The sequence below is a fragment of the Bos taurus genome, chromosome 29, assembly GCF_002263795.3.
Source record: "Bos taurus isolate L1 Dominette 01449 registration number 42190680 breed Hereford chromosome 29, ARS-UCD2.0, whole genome shotgun sequence".
NCBI classification, from domain to species: Eukaryota; Metazoa; Chordata; class Mammalia; order Artiodactyla; family Bovidae; genus Bos; species Bos taurus.
The window spans coordinates 28491870-28510924 of record NC_037356.1 but is presented as its reverse complement, the minus strand read 5'-3'; the positions used below and the strand labels follow the sequence as shown (position 1 = coordinate 28510924).

General features: G+C 51.2%; 1 protein-coding gene and 1 non-coding gene across 5 annotated transcripts in view; one reads left to right on the top strand and one right to left on the bottom strand.

Moving 5' to 3' along the window:
- The window catches only part of SLC37A2 (solute carrier family 37 member 2), a 55995-nt gene that overhangs the window by 13669 nt on the left and 23271 nt on the right, over window positions 1-19055 (bottom strand). For 2 of the 4 annotated variants that reach the window (XM_010820903.4, XM_005226785.4), the window contains exons 1-2: window positions 14824-14968; window positions 197-278 (exon numbers count right to left, since the gene is read on the bottom strand). In XM_010820903.4, coding sequence (XP_010819205.1) covers window positions 197-278; window positions 14824-14882 — 141 coding nt within the window. In that variant the 5' untranslated portion in view covers window positions 14883-14968. 4 annotated transcript variants of the gene reach the window in all.
- TRNAE-CUC (transfer RNA glutamic acid (anticodon CUC)) lies at window positions 8530-8602 on the top strand. Its single transcript has one exon. It is a non-coding gene; the product is annotated as a tRNA-Glu (tRNA).

Genomic DNA, 19055 nt, shown 5'->3' with positions numbered 1-19055 from the left:
AAACCCAGGAAACTCTCCTGGGAAAAAGAACTGCTGAAAGTGGGAGTCAGCCAAGGGGGAAGAGACAGACTTGGTGACCAAGACAAGGGACAAGGACGGTGCTCCACTGAGCTCCGGGCTGTGCTACTGAAGTATTTCCGTATTTCTGCTGAGCCCAGCAGTCCTGCATTCTTCCTTACCCCCGGGCCAGACTCACCTTGACGACACTGATGGGCTTCCGGGACATGTGATAGCAGGTGTAGATTAAGAAGGTGATGAGCAGGATGAAGGCTCGGTACCTGCAGGGGAAGGTGGGCATCTGGGTTAGCAGAGAGTCCAGGCCTACCGTCTCCACTGTGTCCAGGAAGCAGTCCACCTGTGCTCGTTCTGGCAGCACCACCAACGCTCCCCTCCAGACACAAGCTTGGGGCAGAGGCCAAGGGGAGGGGAGGGACAGGTGCCCAGAGGCCAGAGTGCTCAGAGTTCCTGCTCCCGAGGGCAGAGGCCTCCCAACAGAGCTGGGCCAACAGCGGCGTCCTAGACGGCACCAAAGTGCCCTCTGTGGCTCTTGTCACTGCCCATCGCCTCTACTTCTCCCTGTCCTCCCTAAGATCAGGGTGCCTCTGTGTGCGTGTGTGTGAGAGAGATGGGGGCGCAGGGAGACAGGACTGTGTTTAAATACCAGAAACGGTGGAAGCCAGGAGGAGAAGGATGCATGCCAAGTGTCTCTTTGTTTAAAAAACTTTTTGCTTTTTATTGGGGCAGAGCTGATGAACAAGGTGGTGATAGTTCCAGGTGAACAGCAAGGGGCTCAGCCATACATACACGTGTATCCATTCTCCCCCACACTCCCCTCCTGTCCAGCCTGCGACATAACACTGAGCAGAGTTCTCTGTCTATACAGTAGGTCCTTGCTGGTTATCCATTTTATTTTACTTTTAAAATTTTTATTATTTTTAACACCAGAAACATTTTGTATTGGGGTAGAGTCGATTAACAATGTTGAGGTAGTTTCCAGTGAACAGCGAAGGGACTAAGACATACATATACATCACCCATTTAAAATACATCAGTGTTTGTTGATTACATGTTGAGTACATGTTGATTCCAAACTTCCAGAAAGGGTCTATCTTTAAAGAGAGGTCAACTACTCCTCACAAGCCTAGTTGGTTGCTCAGTTGTGTCTGACTCTTTGCCACCCCATGGACTGTAGCCCTCCAGGCTCCTCTGTCTGTGAGATTCTCCAGGTATGAATACTGAAATGGGTAGCCATTCCCTTCTCCAGGGGATCTTCCCCACCCAGGGACCAAACTCAGGTCTCCTGCGTTGCAGGCAGATTCTTTACCGTCTGAGCCACCAGAGAAGCCTAGAACGCTGCAGAAATGGTGCCTGCTACAGTCCAGTAGGAGCAGAGTCCAAAACATAGAGGGAAATGTGGCAGCAGAGGAAAAGCCAGTTGACAGGACCCAGGTCCTCTGCCTGGCTCTATTCTAGTCCATTCCTCCAGACAGAAGGGTCACTCTTTCCATTGTGGCTCACGCATCACACAGCCCTCTCCCACCCTCGCTTCTCATCCCATGCACTGATCTGAGGTGGAAAACACAGGTCAGCCAGGAACCACTGAAGTTTCCACTGACCGCCCCACTCCCCACTTCTCCTGAGGATCTGGGGGAGGGCCACCGTGTCCTCCTGAGTCACTGCTTCCCCAGCAGAGCATCAGCTGAGCCGACTCAGCATCCAGGAGCCAGGAAGTACATGGAAAAAGAGAGTTCAGCGTGGACTCCAGCCCAGGAGAAAGGCCAGAGCCTTGTCTTCTTAAAGATCCCCTGGAGAAGATGGGGAAGGAGGGGAGGGGGCCCGGAAACTCCATTCTATCCCTGGGCTCCTTGAATCAAAGAGCCAGGACACTGGAGGCTCTGTCTGCCCTCTCTAGCGATCTGCCTCCAAACCCCAAATCACTTCCCCACAAGCATGTTATGAAGGCTCAAGTTTGTGAAATGAAGGGTGTTACATCAGAGGCTGAACTCAGGTTGGGCTGCCAGGACCCTTCTCACTTCGCCCCTGGACTTCTGGTCTATCTCCATCTCTCCACTGCCTCGTAGTTCATCTTCTGAAGAGAATGAAGGTACATGTACCCTGCCGTCACCAGGCTGAACATTTCTCAGTGGCTCTCCATTCCATTAAGTATGAAGCTCTGTACAAAATAAAAAGCTTAAAGCTTGGGGGAAGAATGAAGCTCCAACTCTTTAGCCTGGCTTTCTGGCTCCTCTACTGTGTGGTCTGTCTGGCTCCTACTTCCAGACACGGGGTGCACAGGGGCAGGGAGTCACAAGGGATTCTCCAGGGAATCTGGGGTTATTCCCAGGGACTGCCACAGTGACCCACATAGACAAGCTTGGTGGTAGCAATGTTTTCCAACTGGTAAATGGCTCATGACTCCTGGATCGGGGACTTTCAGAATCTGGCAGCGGGTGGGGGGAGGGGGTGGAAGGATTTGGAGACTGTGCCCAACTGGGCTTCTTCAGAAAGCAAAGGATGGAAGAAAACCACAGCCCTGCAGATTAACACTCACCAGTGTCCTATCTGGAAAAAAGCTTCAAGTTTTGTAGATGTGCGTGCGTGTGTGTGTGTGCGTGTGTGTGTGCGTGCGCATGCTTGCGCACTCAGTCATGTCTGACTCTGCAACTCCATGACTCCTCTGTCCATGGAATTTTCCAGGCAAGAATACTGGAGTGGGTTGCCATTTCCTGCTCTAGGTGATCTTCCCAATCCAGGGATCCAACCTGTGTCCCCTGTATTGGCAGGTGGATTCTTTACCACTGAGCCACCTGGGAAGCCTCTAATTAATTGTGCAACCAAATGCAAGTTCTTTAATTTTTTGCCTCTAGTTTCCTCATCAGATGTACAGGGAGAACAGCATCAACCACATCTAAGTCAAACACAGGTGAATACAATGTAACTCTCACCCTGGTCCCCAGGTCTCTGCTGTGCTACCCTTAAGACCTCCACCCCTGGGCTCAGCCAAGTCTCTTTTCGCTGCTACATGGATGCAGTGACCCTGGTGACAAATCAGATCTCCTTGGCTTCCCAGATGGTGCCATGGTAAAGAATCTGCCTGCCAATGCAGGAGGCTCAGGAGACGTACGTTCGACCCCCGGGTGGGGAAGACACCCTAGGGAAGTATTCTTGCCTGGGAAGTCCCATGGACAAAGGGAAATCCCATGGACAGAGGAGCCTGGCAGGTACAGTCCATAGAGTTGTAAAGAGTCAGGCAGGACTGAGTGACTGAGCACGCACGCTGGGCCTCAAAGATCCCCGGGGCCCCGCTGAGGCCCCGGCACTGACAGTCCTCCCTTGACAAGCCTGGCCGTGAGGCCCAGGCTGCCCTCAGCCACGAGGAGCCCTCAGGAGCCGATTGGAGTCAGTGAGGGGTCAAAAGGCACAGCCCCGCTGGCAGCCACCCTTCTCCTCCCCACCCCCACGCCCCTGCGCTCCCCACCACACGGCTTCTGCCCCAAGGGCCGGCACCCGCCCACCTGGGAGGCACCTCCGAGCGCCGCCCTGGACTTTCTCCGGCCTGTGGCCCCCGGTGCTCTTCCTTATCTGCCCCCCACCTGGCATCCTCTCCCTCGGGTGGGGGAAGCTGTGACAGAACAGCAAGCACATCCGGCCCCGCTGCTGACATCTCCGTCTCCCTGAGATGGAGCCAGGACCACCCCACCCCCATGCGCATCCCACCACGTGCCGGGCCCTGAGCTAGGGACCTGGGGAAACCAACCGTAAGAGAGACCTCTGCCCGCCGGGGCTCGCGGGGCAGCAGGGCGACAGCAGGACCAGTGTGACTGTGCTACAAAAGAGGGCGGCCAGCCCCGCGAGACTCCGGAGCAGAAGCCCAGACCGGCTGCGTGGGGGCAGGGGCAGGAGAGGAATCCGTGAACGGACCTGAGACTGTCATGCAGGGTGAAGGAAGCCAGAAAGAGAAAAACAAACATCGTCTATCAACCTGTATATGTAGAAGCTAGAAAAAGGGTATTTGCAAAGGAACACAGACTTAGAGAACAAAAGTATGGATACCAGAGGGGAAGCAGAGGGTGGGATGAATCAGATTTGGATTGATGTGTATACACTACTGATGGCTGTGCTAATTCGCATCACTCAAGTTCAACTCTTTTGCAACCCCATGCACTGTAGCCCGCCAGGCTCCTCTGTCCATGGGGATTCTCCGGGCAAGAATACTGGAGTGGGTTGCCATGCCCTCCCCCAGGGGATCTTCCAGACACAGGGATCAAACCCAGGTCTCTTGCATCTCCTACACTGGCAAGCGGGTTCTTTACCACCAGTGCTACCTGGGAAGCCCTAAGTATAAAATAGATAACTAAAGAGAACCTACTGTAGAGCACAAGGAACTCTACTCAGTGTTCTGTGGTGACCTAACTGGAAAGGAAATGCAAAAAAGAGAGGATATATATATATATATATATATATATATATATATATAGCTGATTCACTTTGTCATATAGCAGAAACTGATACAATATTGTAAAGCAACTATACTCCAATAAAATTTTTTTAAAAAAGAAAGAAAGAAAGAATCCTGGAGGTGAGGTCTCAGTATAGTCTTCACAAACTAGCAGGTGGCAGCCAGGTCCCCCAGGGTTGGGGCGGGAGCAGGGCCAGAGAGAGGGGAAGTGCGTGTGCTGAAGCGTGGAGGCGTGAATATCACTACCTGTTTGGGGAACTCTGTATGGTTCAGGGTGTAGTTCAGGGTGTCTGGAAGGTGGGGCTGAGCCAAGCACGGCAGGTGAGGGCGCTGGGAAGGACGAAAGGGACAGGTCACGGAGGGCCTTGGGCAAGATTGGACTGTCTCTTGGGGTGACGGGATGTCACTGAAGTGGGATGGGATTTTCTAGGTCACAGAGTTCTGGGCACCAGCCAGGTAGGGACCCAGGGCTCTGCCCTGCTGGTGAGTTGGGAAAACTCCAGACGGCTTCCTCGCAGAAGGCAGGGCTGGCTTCCTCTGCCTCGTCCATCCTGCCAGCCACTCCCCAGGCACACGGCCACCCCCGGGGAGACCCTTGGTGGTGCCCTGGACTCAGGAATCAGGTGAAACCTGCTCTCATTCCTCACACCTGTGTGTCACTGAAAGTACAGTTTATCACCTCTCTCACAGGGTGATGATGGGTTGATGAGATGATGCATACCTCTTACAGGTTTCTGACACGCAGTCCACACTTAAAAATGACAGCGACGATGATTTCAGGTTTTGAGGAAGGAAAACTGGAGCGGGCAGGAGGTGAGCAGGGTGGGGGTGGGCACCAAGCTGCTCTGAGTAGTGGGGGCTCCAGGCCCTGGATGTGCCTGTAAGGTAGGGGTCTGGATGCTGGCTAGTCCACTTCTCCCCACCAGCCCAGTATGCAGACCTGGGCTGGAGGCGTCTTTGCAGACGCCTGAGGCTACGAGTGCCCACAGGGGAGCCTGCAAGGGGACAGAGCACAGGTTGGTCTGCTGGGCCCGCCCCTGCACTCCCTTGGGAGTAGATGGAGAGGCTTAGCAGAGGTCCATAGACATGCCGATCGGCCAGATTCCAGCCCTGCCCAGAGGCCTGCTGACCTTTCTCCCAGCTCTGACCCCATCCCTCTGTAGAGAACCTGACACCCAAGAGAGCAGGAGCGTCAGAGGGAGGGAGGCTGTGGGGCACAAGGTCCTCAGAGTGCTGTGTGACGCCAGGCTGGGCACTGGCCTCCTCTGGGACTCCTTGCCTGGACTCCAGCACGGTGGCAGGAGGAGCCCAGAGGGGCTCGGCTAGCTGGGCAGAGCGTGCTCGGAGCCGGGCCGCTCCTTGGTCCAGTTCACTTTCCGCTTTGACATCTCTTAAAGAAAAAGGCCAAGGTGCCACAGTTCAAAGGGGACTGGGGACATGGGTGGAGTGCAGGGCTGGGCTGAGGCCAGCAACCTCACAGTAGCTCACTGAAGATAGCTGACGGGCTCCTGACGCCTGTGGAAGCCTCAAGTTTCACTTCTGCTCACGAGCCCTTCTTTCAGAACCAAGGGGCCCCAGAAAGGGGGGCAGGCGGAAAACACTCACAGAGCCTGGCCTTACCCAGCTGGCCCCAGGGCAGCTGCAGAGGGGAGGGAAGGCAGCCCAGGGGCTGGGCAGGCTGGACAAGCGAGCCAGGGACCCTGGAACCTGCTCGGCAAGGCCTACAGACTGTTCCAGGCTGGGCGCCTATCCCAGGACCCTCCAAGTCTGTGTTAGTGAGAAATGTCACTTCCGAGAGTCTCACCTCCCCTTGCCCAGCACTGGTTACTGAGTAACCAAGTCAGATAGAGAGGTGGACTGGCTATCTCTTAACTATTAGCTGACAGTCCAACTTACTCTTTCAAATGAGCACGCTAATAGCTTTATGGACCTCGTTAAGACTTTGCACTAGAAATGCTTCTGAGGTAGGGACAAAGAACAGTGTCTGTCAAAGCAGTGACCGATAACAAACAAAACCCCAAGGACCTGCTACCACCACCAGCGCAACAATAGAAAATAAGAAAGAGCCCAGGAGAGGGACCTTAGGAGACAGTGGCGGAAGGCCCCTTTCGTCCAGCGTCTACCGGGTCATCTCCCGGTCCTTGCATCCCCCTCCTGGCTTTGCAGCCACACTACAGACAGTTCCCATTGCCATTTCAGGCCCCAGGTCAAGGGGGACTTGAGCTCCCTCATTGACCCACTCCTATCACTTCCTGCCTCAGCTCAGCCCTTCAACGGAGTCTGGGGCAGCTAGTAGATGGATAGGGCCATTCGGGTTGGCCACGTGAGAGACTGGGCTGGGGCACTTGCCCTGAGGAAATGAACTTGGTGGCCTGTCCTTGGATGTGCCAGTTCTGGGACTCAGCAGATCTGAAAGGGAGAGAGGGCTGGGGATGGTAAGAACCAGGGCAACGGTGACTTTCCATCACTGCGCTTCCTCCCGAGTCCTCCACTACCACTGAGACACAGCCTGGTAGGGAAAGGCCAGGCTGAACAGACCGCACAGGGCAGAGCCCCCGAGCCGGGCTTTCCACTGACAGGAGGGATGGAGACAGGCCATACGGGACGGGCCAGGTCTGTGACGGCCTCTGAGGAACAAAGCCCTCCTGGAGCTGAGCGCAGCCTGACTGACGGATCCTCCAGGTGCTGCCCTTTCCTCCAGCTGGGACTCAGACACTTGCTCAGAGGGATCGAGGGGACTCTGGGCTCGGTCCCAAGGTCCTTCCGGAGAAGGGAATCACTGGCTAGTAGCACAAGCAGCCCAGGACTTTCTAGAAGGAATGAATACATCATCATCTTTTTTAGGAGAGTGGAAACTATAGGCTAGATTGCTAGACTGCTTTGTTTTGAGAAGGAATCTAAGCAGGGGAACCCCGAGTGTTCAGACAGAATGAAAAGACCTGGCTTTCAGCTACAGCATGAGGTGTCGTGTGGGTACCTGGAAAACCTCTGGGAGTGTGTGAGAGCTGGCAGGGTTTGGGAGAAGTGGGCAGGAAGCTGGTCTCTCTTCTGCAGAGAGGCTATGCAAACAGCACCAGGGGAAGGCACTGATGGTGGCAGGGCTGTGGTCCTGCCAGGGCATCAGGATGGGGGCCCTCCTCTGGAGAGTCTCCAGAGGCCTGGCCCCTGGCTCACCCTCTTCTCTGCCTCCTTCCAGGCATGAAGGATCCAGGAGGTGAGGCATGAGCCAGAGGCCAAAACGGGAGCAGCAAAACTGTCCACCTCGCCTCTACCCCACATACCAACTCGGGGGCTGTGAGATGGGGGTGGGGTTGTGGGCTTCACCGACTCCACCCTTGGTGTCTGGCCCCAGTTTGGTGTCACTTGGGAACTGCTCAACCCCAACTTCAGTGCTCAAGTGGTACTGCCGACTGGAAGACATAAGGCCTCGGCCATCCATACAAACCATTCCCAAACCCCTGCTGCCTTCTAGATTAGCCGGGCCCCTGGGGCAGACTGCCCCACCCAGAGCCAAGGAAGTGCTCATCAGTCTGCTCCCTAAAGGGGAAACAGCAGAGAGGAAGAGGAAGCAGAACAGCTGGGGGAGAAGACAGCAATCATGGGTGGGTGGGGGAGGGGAGCGAGCAGGGTCACATGCTTTCTGGGGATCAGCCTGAAGACGGGGGTGGGGGTGGGGGATGCAGGAGTGGGGACAGGGGACAGGCTCAGCCCTCCAGGTCCTCTGCCAGGATCTCTCATTCCTTCTCAGAGCTGCCTCTCACCATCACAGCTCATCCTTAATGGGTACCAGGAAAATAAGACAAGAGAAAGCTGCTTTGGCAGCATCTGGGACCCCGGTCTGAAGCTACAGCAGAACAGGGAAAAGTTCGTTAGACCAACAAGAGGCTGGGTCTTAACTTCTGGTCCTGTGACTGCGACCCTGGGCCAGCTGTCTCACCTCTCAGCCTCTGCTTGAGCTTCTTTTAAACAAGACTGTTAACTGTCATCAAGGTGGCCCTGGGGATTAATGCAGAGAACATTTCACCTCTCAGTCTCACTTTGATCTTCCTTTAAATGAGATACTAAGGGACTTCCTGGTGGTCCAGTGGCTAAGACTCTGCACTCTCAATGCAGAGGCCCCGGGTTTGATCCCTGGTCAGGGAACTAGATCCCATAGGCCACAGCTAAGAGTTCGCATGCCACAGCTAAAGACCTCGAATGCCCCAACCAAGACTGGGCACAGCCAAATAAATAAATAAGATCGCGAATTCCTATCATAGAGGGGGCGGCAGAGAATAATATGGTTGGATGGCATCATCAACTCAATGGACATGAATTTGAGCAGACTCCAGGGAGAGAGTGAAGGACAGGGAAGCCTGGCGCGCTGCAGTCCACGGGGTTGCAAGGAGCTGGACACGACTGAGGGACTGAACGTTACAGGAGATGTCCATAAGTACTGTGAGCTGCAATGGACCTGGCAGCAGGCCCTCAGCACACTCTGGCACACAGATCCACTGGTTCCTGCTGCAAGTACCACCTGCCTCGCCTCTCCAGCTCCCGTGGGAGGACCGGAATGTGGGGGAGGACTGCCATGAGGGAGTTCGCAACTCCTGCTTTCCTGCCCGTCCGGTGCCTCATCCCGTTCCTGCTCATCCGGCTCCTGCTCCTCCTCCCACGGGCCACAGGTCCCAGGAAAACGGGCCCAGCCCCATGTGCAGCAGCCATAGTCATCTCTCTGGCAAGATGCCCACATTGCCATCTGCCCCCAGACAGGCCCACTCAGAGGCTGGCACCGGCTAGAGCAGGTCCAGCACTGGGCGAGGACACAGCAGGGGTCTGACTGGAGTAGGAGGGGGGGGTACCATCTTCCTGGGCAGAAACTCCTCCGAGTCTCTGCCTTCTGCCGGCACAGCTCATGCCACCTGCCTCTCAGCCTCCTATCCAGGGGCCACGCCTTCAGACCCCCAGGCTCCCGCCAGCAGGTGACCAGTGCTGAAGGGACAGGCTGTGACCTCCCTGCCCTGACTGCCACTCCACGGCCTCTGCTCAGAATACCTCCCGATCCAGCAAGTCAAATGCTACCTTTCCTTTCTAATGAAGATGAATCCCACCTCCAGAAACTGACAAGCACCAAGCCATTCCCAAGGACTAAGTGTGCTCCAGACACCAGGCTAAGTGCTTTCAATGTCTTCTCACTTAATTTCACCAAAGCCCTGGGCTAGAGGTACATTGTTATTTCCATTTCAAAGACAAGAACCTGAAGCCTCAGAAATTTAGTGATCTGTCTCAAGCAAAACGCCTCTGTTTTCTTTTCCCCTCCCACCCTCTAATCAGAAGGAAAAGACCAGGGACATGGGAGTCCATCTAACCTGGATTCAAATTCAGCTCAATCATTGACTAGCTATGTGGTGCTGGACAAGTTACATAACTTCTCTGTGCCTCGTTATATCCTTATAATGGGGAATTAGGCCGGGAAACAAACAAAGATCTTGCAGTGAACCACAAACACAATGCCTGGTACAGAGTGGTAGGAAGAGCAAGTAGAATAATAGTCAATAATTAATGTTTAGTCAGTGCTTACTGTGAGCCTGGCACTCATCTAAGCATTTTACCTGCTTCACCTTGCGACAATCCTTAATCCTTACAACTATGGAATGAGGCAGATGTTACAAATATCCTTGCTGTACAGACAGCAAAGCCGAAGCTCGGGGGGAGCCCACCCACCAAGATCCCACTCCAGAATGCCTGCTTTCTTCTCTTCTGTTTAAAAGTCCTCCCTGGGAACGTGTGGAAGCAGCCAGTTTGATAATGAGAGGACACGCCCTCCCTCTAGCTTAATCCTTAATTCCGAGAAAGTAGGACTGTGTCTTAATCAACTTTGTAAGCCTGAGAGTTCAAAACAATCATGTGTCTACAGTAAGAACTACAAAGATGTTGGGTATTTGTTAGGAGTCCAAACCTACACACGTCAAGAAAGAAGTGAAGGAACACTTGCCGTGGGCTCTCCATCAGCCACGGGAGGTCAAGAACATTCATGGATCACTTTTGCCCCCAAGAACCCACCTGACTTTTACTGATGCTGGGGCAGCTGGGGGATAGTGCTCAGAGAAGTTAACTATACAAAAGGACACAGTGGTGAGCGGATTTCAATTCAGATCTGTCTTAAACCTGGGAGACATGGTTGGATTCACACTTTAAGAAGTGTCTCAGTGACATGTGCAGCTGTAGAAAGTTATGTGTGTTTCTGAGCTCTTCTAAAATGCTGGTGTGGGACAGGCAACTTCCAATAACCCAGTCTCTCTGCCCCTTCATTTCCTCTGAAATACAAGTTCCTTTGGTTAAAAAGTATAGTTAATATATATGAATAAGACTCTACTAGGAACAATAAGTGGCAGAGAGGTACAACTTTGTATATACAGTAATGAGATGTATTTTTGTTTATTAAGAGAAAAAAGAGAAGTAGAATATGATTATTTATATAAGTATCTCAGGAATGGTTTGCTGCATGAGAAATTTCCATAGACTTCTCAGTACCCTCTTGGTCCATGATCTGTCTCTATGGATCAGTATCCTGGTGTGCTTTGCCTAATGATGACAGTATTGTTACCAATCATGACTTCAGCTAATCTTATCCAAGCTGCAACTTTACTTCTTTATTTTGAGTCTAGCATCTTCTAGGTCAGTGGCTTTCAACTGGGGAGGTACATCAGACTTCCCTACAGAGCTTTATTAAAACATAGATGTTTAGGACTTGCTGGTGTATGTTCATGCACAGTTGTGCCCGACTCTTTGCAACCCCATGGACTGTAGCCAGCCAGGCTCCTCTGTACATGGAATTCTCCAAGCAAGAATATTGGAGTGCGTTGCCATTTGCTCCTCCAGGGGATCTTCCCAACCCAGGGATCAGACCCATGTCTCCTGCATTAGCAGGCAGATTCTTTACCACTGAGTCACCTGGACTTACTAAATCTAAGTTGACATTCTTGGTATTCCATTGGTATATTATGAAAATTATGTCTTGAGACTTCTACATATCTCTAAATACATAAAAATATATATACTGAGATACAAAAAATCTTGAGATATTTTTCCTCTATGAAAATTATCCATTCTTAAAAATCGGATATTGTGTTCACCATCTTCTTTGAAATTAACCTTAAGTATGTTTTTAGACACTGTCTAATATTTTCTGGGTTGGCTTTGTGTGTGTTACATACCTCAGGAACAACCAGACTTCACTGTTAGCTGCATTTTTCTTGTCATGACTTCTCATCAGATCATTCACTTTTGAAAATTATCATTAATAAATTAATCCATACCTTTTCAGATCTCTGACCCTTACAGATAGTTTCTGTTCTATTCTGGATGCTCCCTAAAGGCTCTGCAATCATCTACAAGCCGAAGGTTTTATCTTTAACAACCGAGCACTGTCTCACGAAATCAGTGGACCAGGTACACACTCGTGGGTACAGACTCCTGGTGATATCATTCAGATATCTTTAAGAACATACTTGTAGACTGAGTCAGGACTTCCAAAACTTAGGTAAAAATGCTGACAGGTTTATGAGGTTGCTGACCCAAGATTCAGCAGAACAAGAATTAATCACTTAGAAGTGAATGGACTGATGAGGGTAATTGTCACTGACATTCGGAATGTCAGTGACATTATAGCGTTCAGTGTTCTGAATATATAAGAAAGCTCTTTTTTTCTTTCTTCTTAATATGCCTGTAACTCATAACAATTTAGGAGATTCTGTTTTTGTAAACTGAAATGAAATGTTGTAAATATTTTATTCTCTCTACCTGACTCCCCAGAATTTAGAAACTTTCATTGTCTCCTTGTTTTTTATAAAATACAGTTATTTGCAAAAGTTCAGTAAGAATCTGTCCTCTTTATTTTATCAGGACGTATTTGAGAACGGGTTTACCAGGTGTCTCTGTCTCCGCAGTAAAGAATCTACCTGCCTATGCAGGAGGCGTGGGTCAGGAGGATCCTCTGGAGAAGGAAATGGCAATCCACTCCAGTGTTCTTGCCTGGGAAATCCCACTGGACAGAAGAGCCTGGGGGACTACAGTGCATGTGCTTGCAAAGAGTCAGACATGACTGAGTGACAGAACAACAACAATTAGAAAACTTGGTTTTGCAACCAAGGTCTTGCCTGGAATATTGTATTTGACAATGATACTCATCTAATCAGATATTGATGCCACTCTTAAGGAATTAAGATTGACAGCCAATGCAAAACCCTCCCAAGAAAACTGGCTTACTGTCTTCCCTTACAGGCAAATCAGGACTTCACTTCCTGGCAGGCCCAGGAACCTTAGGATATTTGGGGGACCTCAAGAAGAGGGGAATTTGTCTATTAATAAATGTATAGGTACATCAGGTAAAACCTAGTGGAGACAATTTCTTGGCTTGGCTTCCTAATCTCAGAACAGTAAATAATAGAAGGCTTTTAAAAGTCCAGTCTCAGAACCCTTATGAAAACTTCCAGCCAAGTGAACTTAACACAGTAAATTATGTATATAGATAATCAGATCAAACCTAACACGACCAACCTTATTTTGTGACCAAAAATAATCATTCTTTGAGACTATTTTTTATCTTAGCAGAGAAAAGTGTAGGAGAGGAAAAAAAAAATGTGTGTGTGCTTCTCTGGAAAACTGTGCATTGCCAGGAGGACAGCCCTCCCCTCCAAGTTATCTGATTCATGCCTGTCCCTGACCTTGAATTTCATCAAACAGTAAGTAACAAATGAAGAAGAAGTGAAGAGAAGTCGCTCAGTCGTGTCCGACTCTTTGCGACCCCATGGACTGTAGCCCACCAGGCTCCTCGGTCCATGGGATTTCCCAGGCATGAATACTGGAGTGGGTTGCCATTTCCTTCTCCAGGGGATCTTCCCAACCCAGGGATTGACCCCGGGTCTCCCACATTGTAGGCAGACGCTTTACCGTCCAAGCTACCAGGGAAGCCCAAGTAACAAATAAGTCATATAAAATATGTCCATGAACTGATAGAGTTTCAATAACCTTCTCTCTCAACCAGTTTTGCCTCAATATTCCTGACTTAAATGGGCATCTTCTTTGTATTCTTTTTAAAATTGTGGTAAAACATCTGTAACATAAAATTTAACTATTTTTAAGTGCCCAGTTCAGTGGCATTTTGTACCTTCACATTCTTGTGAAACCCTCACCATTCATCTCCAGAACCTTCTCATCTTCCTAAACTGAAACTCTGTACCCATTAAACAGTAACTCCCCATTCTCCCCTCCCTGGATTTTCTTTTGTGCCAATTATACCATCTTCTGGCACTCTCATCACCAGTGAAATAAAATCTTTTAAACACATGTTCATTTTCATATCCTTACAAGAGTCATCTGACCTTTTTCTGAAAAATACCAAATAAACAAATGAGTGAGGAAGGCTGGCAGTGATGAGGAAGGTCCCCAAGGAGGACTGTCACTAATTGGAAAGTGCCTTGGGTGACCATCCTGATTTGCCCAGGACTGAGGGGGTTTGGGGTGAAGGATTTTGTTTTAAAACAAGGCTGGGTCCTACTAAGAGCTTGCACCCCATCTAAAGGGTGATGATAATACTCCTAATGATAAAATTTGAGAATTTAGGCCTGATATTGCTAGATCAGAGGAAGGAGGAGTCTGGCTATTAACATTAAGTTTTATCATTTGCAAGTGATGGCAACTAACACAAAGTGAAACAGAACGAAAGAAAGACACGGTGCAGACCAAGCAAGAGTGTTCCGTTGTGTGGCGTCTCTTGAAGAGTGGGTTGAAAACTCTCCAGCCCACCAAGCCTCCTTGTGTAGGAGGAAGTCGCTGGCTGGCTGCCGGGGTGACCAGCCAGTTGAGGAGCAGCTGGCCCTGATCTGAGAGGTGTGCCCTCCCCGGGGGTGTCCCTCAGGGCCTGGAGCCGCTCAAGGCAAGCTCCCAGGACCACTAGGTTCTGGTCTTGGAGCTATCCGAGGGCTAAAAGAGACCAAATGGGACACTCGGCAACTCCAACGGCCACTTTCTCGTAGCAGCAGCTGCCACGCCCTGACCTCGGTTCCCTAGTCTACAAACCGGGGGTCCCCCGGGTGATAAAGGAGGCGCTCTGAATCGGGTCTCTCCCAGGGGGTAGTGTGTGCGCGCAGGTGAGGATGCGAAAGGACAAGGCTGAGACGCTCCTGGACAGCGTCCCAGGGAGGGGTTCGGGAGAGGCGGAGTGAGCACGTGCCACCTCACCTCCCCGCCGACCGCCGGCCAGATGCTACCAGAACCCCCCACCCTCACCCCAACAAGCGCCCTGGGACTCCCGGAGTCGGGTATCAGTAGCGAGGCCGCGGGGCCCGGCGCTCCCCGTGCCCCCACGCCCCAGCCCCGCTCACTTGCTGTCCCTGGAGAAGGCGCGGAGGAACCAGATGCCGGGCGCCAGAGAGGACCGCATCTTGCCCGGCGGTACCCGAAGCAAAGGCGGAGCGGAGCAGGACACGGAGCTGGGCACGCGTCCTGATCTGACAATCCCCGGGGTTTAAATGCCCCGCCGGCCGGCCCGCCCAGACCCCGCAACCCGTGGCCTTTAGCCCCCGCCCCCTTGCACCTGACCGCCCTCGGGGCCGCCGGGCGCTGTGCTGAGCGCACGCGGCCTGCCCATCTTCTGGTCCGTCCGCTCGCACGCGAATTTCCCGTGCTTCGCCTCGGGCCGTGGACCCGCGGCCCTCCGCGCCTCTGTGGGCTCCTCCTTCAGCCAGAACTTGCCGGCTCACTTCCCTGAGGGAACCGAAAGCTGCGATCACACATGCAGCCGGCTCTGAGCGACCTTCTGTCTGCCCGCAGCGGCTCCTGCCGCGCCTTCCTACCCTGGTTACTAGTGACCCAGACACTGCCGGGGAAACTGAGGCCGGCTAGAGGGCCAGGACTGACACCCCGCGGCCCCCGGACAGGACCGCGATCTGAGTGCGAGCGCCCCCTGGCCCCAAACATATTTCCCAGGTCCCAGCAGGGACTTGCTGTCCCATTCAGATTCCAGCCTGTGCGCTGAGCCAGACAGGACCCTCCGATCCTCCCCGCCACCACTCTACTCCCCACGGGGACAGGGTCGCGGCCATGCAACAGTGGAGGGCCCCTCGGAGGCACAGAATTCTGCACACATCTAGCCTGAAGAGTTCCAGGGCATGTTTCCACCTATAAAAAAGGAGTTATTGTGAGATCGTTGGCTGTGAAACCAAGGGTGAACTATCGCGGAGTGGAGAGGGAAGCGTGGCCTGGAGAATAAAATTGTTATTAGGCGTAAACTAGGAACGTCCCTGTGCAAATAGATTTCAGCTCTAACCCCACCCTGCCCCTGACTCCTAGGAGTGCCCAGGCCCAAAGTTCAAGGTCAGAGACTTGCCGGTAAGGGCTATACCAAACAGGATCGGACCCAGGAGAGTGGGCTTGGCCCCTACCAGTCCCGGAATCAGGCAAAAAGAGGTAAACAGAATTGTAAAACCCTCCCTTAACACCAGGAAGTTTGGGAGCCAGTATCTAGCCGCAGAGATGGAGATGCCAACAAGCAGAGCACAGGAGGTGGGGGACTAGAAATGAAAGGAGAGAGGGAACAGGAAAGAGGAGCTGGCTTGGGTGTGTAAGGTATGGAGCTGAGACACCTGAGGAAGAGCTCAGCTACCAGTAGCTAACTCAGCCCTTAAATTACACCATACACAGTGCCCAGATGTACATTTATTCCATTCATTCTTACAAGTCAGTGAGGCGGGCATGATCCATCTGGGAAGGCTAACCACATATGCTGGTTTGCCTGGGACAACCCCAGGAGACACCTGCTTCCCCAGAATGCATAATGGACAGCTCTGAGGTCAGTAACACCCAAAAGACATTGGGCCTGATAGAAGGCAGATTAAGGGTGGAAAAGACACTGGAATAATGAGCTGATATCACCAGGAAGACAGCTGCTTGTGTCCCAGGGACTAGAAGGAAGGATAAAGTTGGATATAAAGGAGCCAAGGAAGCAGCTGAGCTCACTTGAGGCTACACAGGAGGAGTACATGGATGTGAGCAGGGGAAGGAAAGAACTGAACACCAGGCCTCCAGGGGGCTTCCCAGGTGGCACTAGTGGTAAAGAAACTGCCCCCCAATGCAGGAGACATTGGAGACCTGGGTTTAATCCCTGGGTCGGGAAAATCCCCTGGAGGAGGGCTTGGCAACCCATTCCAGTATTCATGCCTGGAGAATCCCATGGACAGAGGAGCTTGGCGGGCTACAGTCCATGGTGTCGCAAAGAGCTGGACATGAATGAAGCGACTTAGCACACACACAGGCCTCCAGGGGTGTTATCCAGACCTCAGCTGTGTGGAATCGCTAGCTTTCCATTGGAGAAAGAGAGAAGCCAAGGAATAAGACTCATTACCACTCATTTTACATGCCCCTCCAGAGAAGATGTGTTTTTGTCCCTCGGGAGATCACGCTCGTCTGTGGCTGGAACCCTCAGAGAGGCACAGAGACCATCCCCTATAGGTGGTATGGCTCCCGAGCTGTTGGGGGCAGACCCAGTCCTAAGACAGTCTTTGCCTTGTCCTAGTTCCTTCTTGGGAATTCAACCTTAGGTCCCTGTTCAAGGGGCCAGGATGGTAGTGGGGACACACCGAAAGGTGTTCCTCCCTTGCTCCCGTGGGGGAGCTGACAGTCGTCTTCTTGCTTCCTTGCTTAGGGGGGCGATGAAAGAGGATATTCCTTTCACTCACGTACACAAGTGTCCTACCCTTGGTTCACCTTCCTGTTATCTGGCCCCCCTCATACGCTACCTGCTCAAACCCGGCCAGGTGTGCATAGTAGTATCTAAAGGAATATTTTTTAATTTTTAAATTTCTGGCATATGAGGTCTTAGACCCTTGACCAGGGATCAAACCCATGCCCCTTACACTGGGAGCACAAGTTTTAACCACTGGAACATCAGGAGGTCCCACCGATAGACCTATAACTGGTCAAAAACGCTCACCATGACACTCTATTTAAAATGGATAACCAACAAGGACCTACTATATAGCACAGGGCACTCTGCTTAAGGTTATGGGGCAGTGGATGGGAAGGAGTCTGGGGGAGAATGGACACAGCTATATGTTATGGCTGAGTCCCTTTGATGTTCACCTAAAACTATCACGACATTGTTAATCAGCTACACCCCAATACAAAATAAGAATTTTTAAAAAATGTTCACTTATAGTTTAGTATCGAGTGAGTGAAAGACGCTCAGTTGCGTCTTTGCAAGCCCATGGACTGTAGCCCACCGGGCTCCTCTGTCCGTGGGATTCTCCAAGCAAGAATACTGGAGTGTGTAGCCATTTCCCTGGTGCTGGCAGTTCATGGCCTTTTTGTCCATCAATCACCAGTTCCTATTGCTAGCAAGTTTCTTTGGCCATCCACAGAGCTTTTTGGGTTGTCGGTTATTTGTTTGGATCCTTCAGATAGGGCAACAAGTGTCCTTTCTGGTACTTCAGAGGGACCCAGGGACCTGAATTCTTGAGAAAGTCTGTGAGAACAGACCATGAGGGAAAGCATCAGGCTGCAGAACCTTCGTGTTTCCCTGCACACACACAAGCATCATTCAAACACATTTTTCCCCTCCCACTTCTGTCTCACTAAACAGAGAATAGCACAATTTTTGTGATAGAATCAAAGCCCAGGGTCTTGATTAATGGGGTAGGAGTTGAGATATTAGGAGAAATAGAGATTATTAAACATCTTAAAAATTCGTTTTCTTTTTCGTTTGGCCACGCCCATGTAGGATCTTGGTTTCCCCACCAGGGATCAAATCTACACCCCCTGTGGTGGAAACACGCATTCTTAACCATGGGCCACAGGGGAAGTCCCTAAAGATTCTATTTCACTTAGGCCTTTTTACTGAGAGGCCAAGTGTAGTGAAAAGAGCACGGGCTTTGCAGCAGAGCCACCTCTGTCTCAGCTGCTTCTCTGAACCTCAGTTCTCTCCTCTGTAAAATGTGGATAATAACATCTGTCTTGCAGGGGAGCTGTAAGAATTTAAAATTATGCATATAAAATGTGTATGGCCATATTAAATAAGTTTGGTGGAACAATTATTATATTTGCATAAGCTTATATTTAGCATTAGGAACAGATACTGACTACAACTTTTAGAAACCAATGGCCATTACACATGTGGAAAAAATACAGGCACCAGAGGATCAGAGTCCTTAAAAAGTGTCGGTGGACAATGAGGTACCATCTCACGCTGGTCAGAATGGCTGCTATCAAAAAGTCTACAAACAATAAATGCTGGAGAGGGTGTGGAGAAAAAGGAACCCTCTTACACTGTTGGTGGGAATGCAAACTAGTACAGCCACTATGGAGAACAGTGTGGAGATTCCTTAAAAAACTGGAAATAGAACTGCCACACGACCCAGCAATCCCACTGCTGGGCATACACACCGAGGAAACCAGAATTGAAAGAGACATGTGTACCCCAATGTTCATTGCAGCACTGTTTACAATAGCCAGGACATGGAAGCAACCTAGATGTCCATCAGCAGACGAATGGATAAGAAAGCTGTGGTATATATACACAATGGAATATTACTCAGCTATTAAAAAGAATGCATTTTAATCA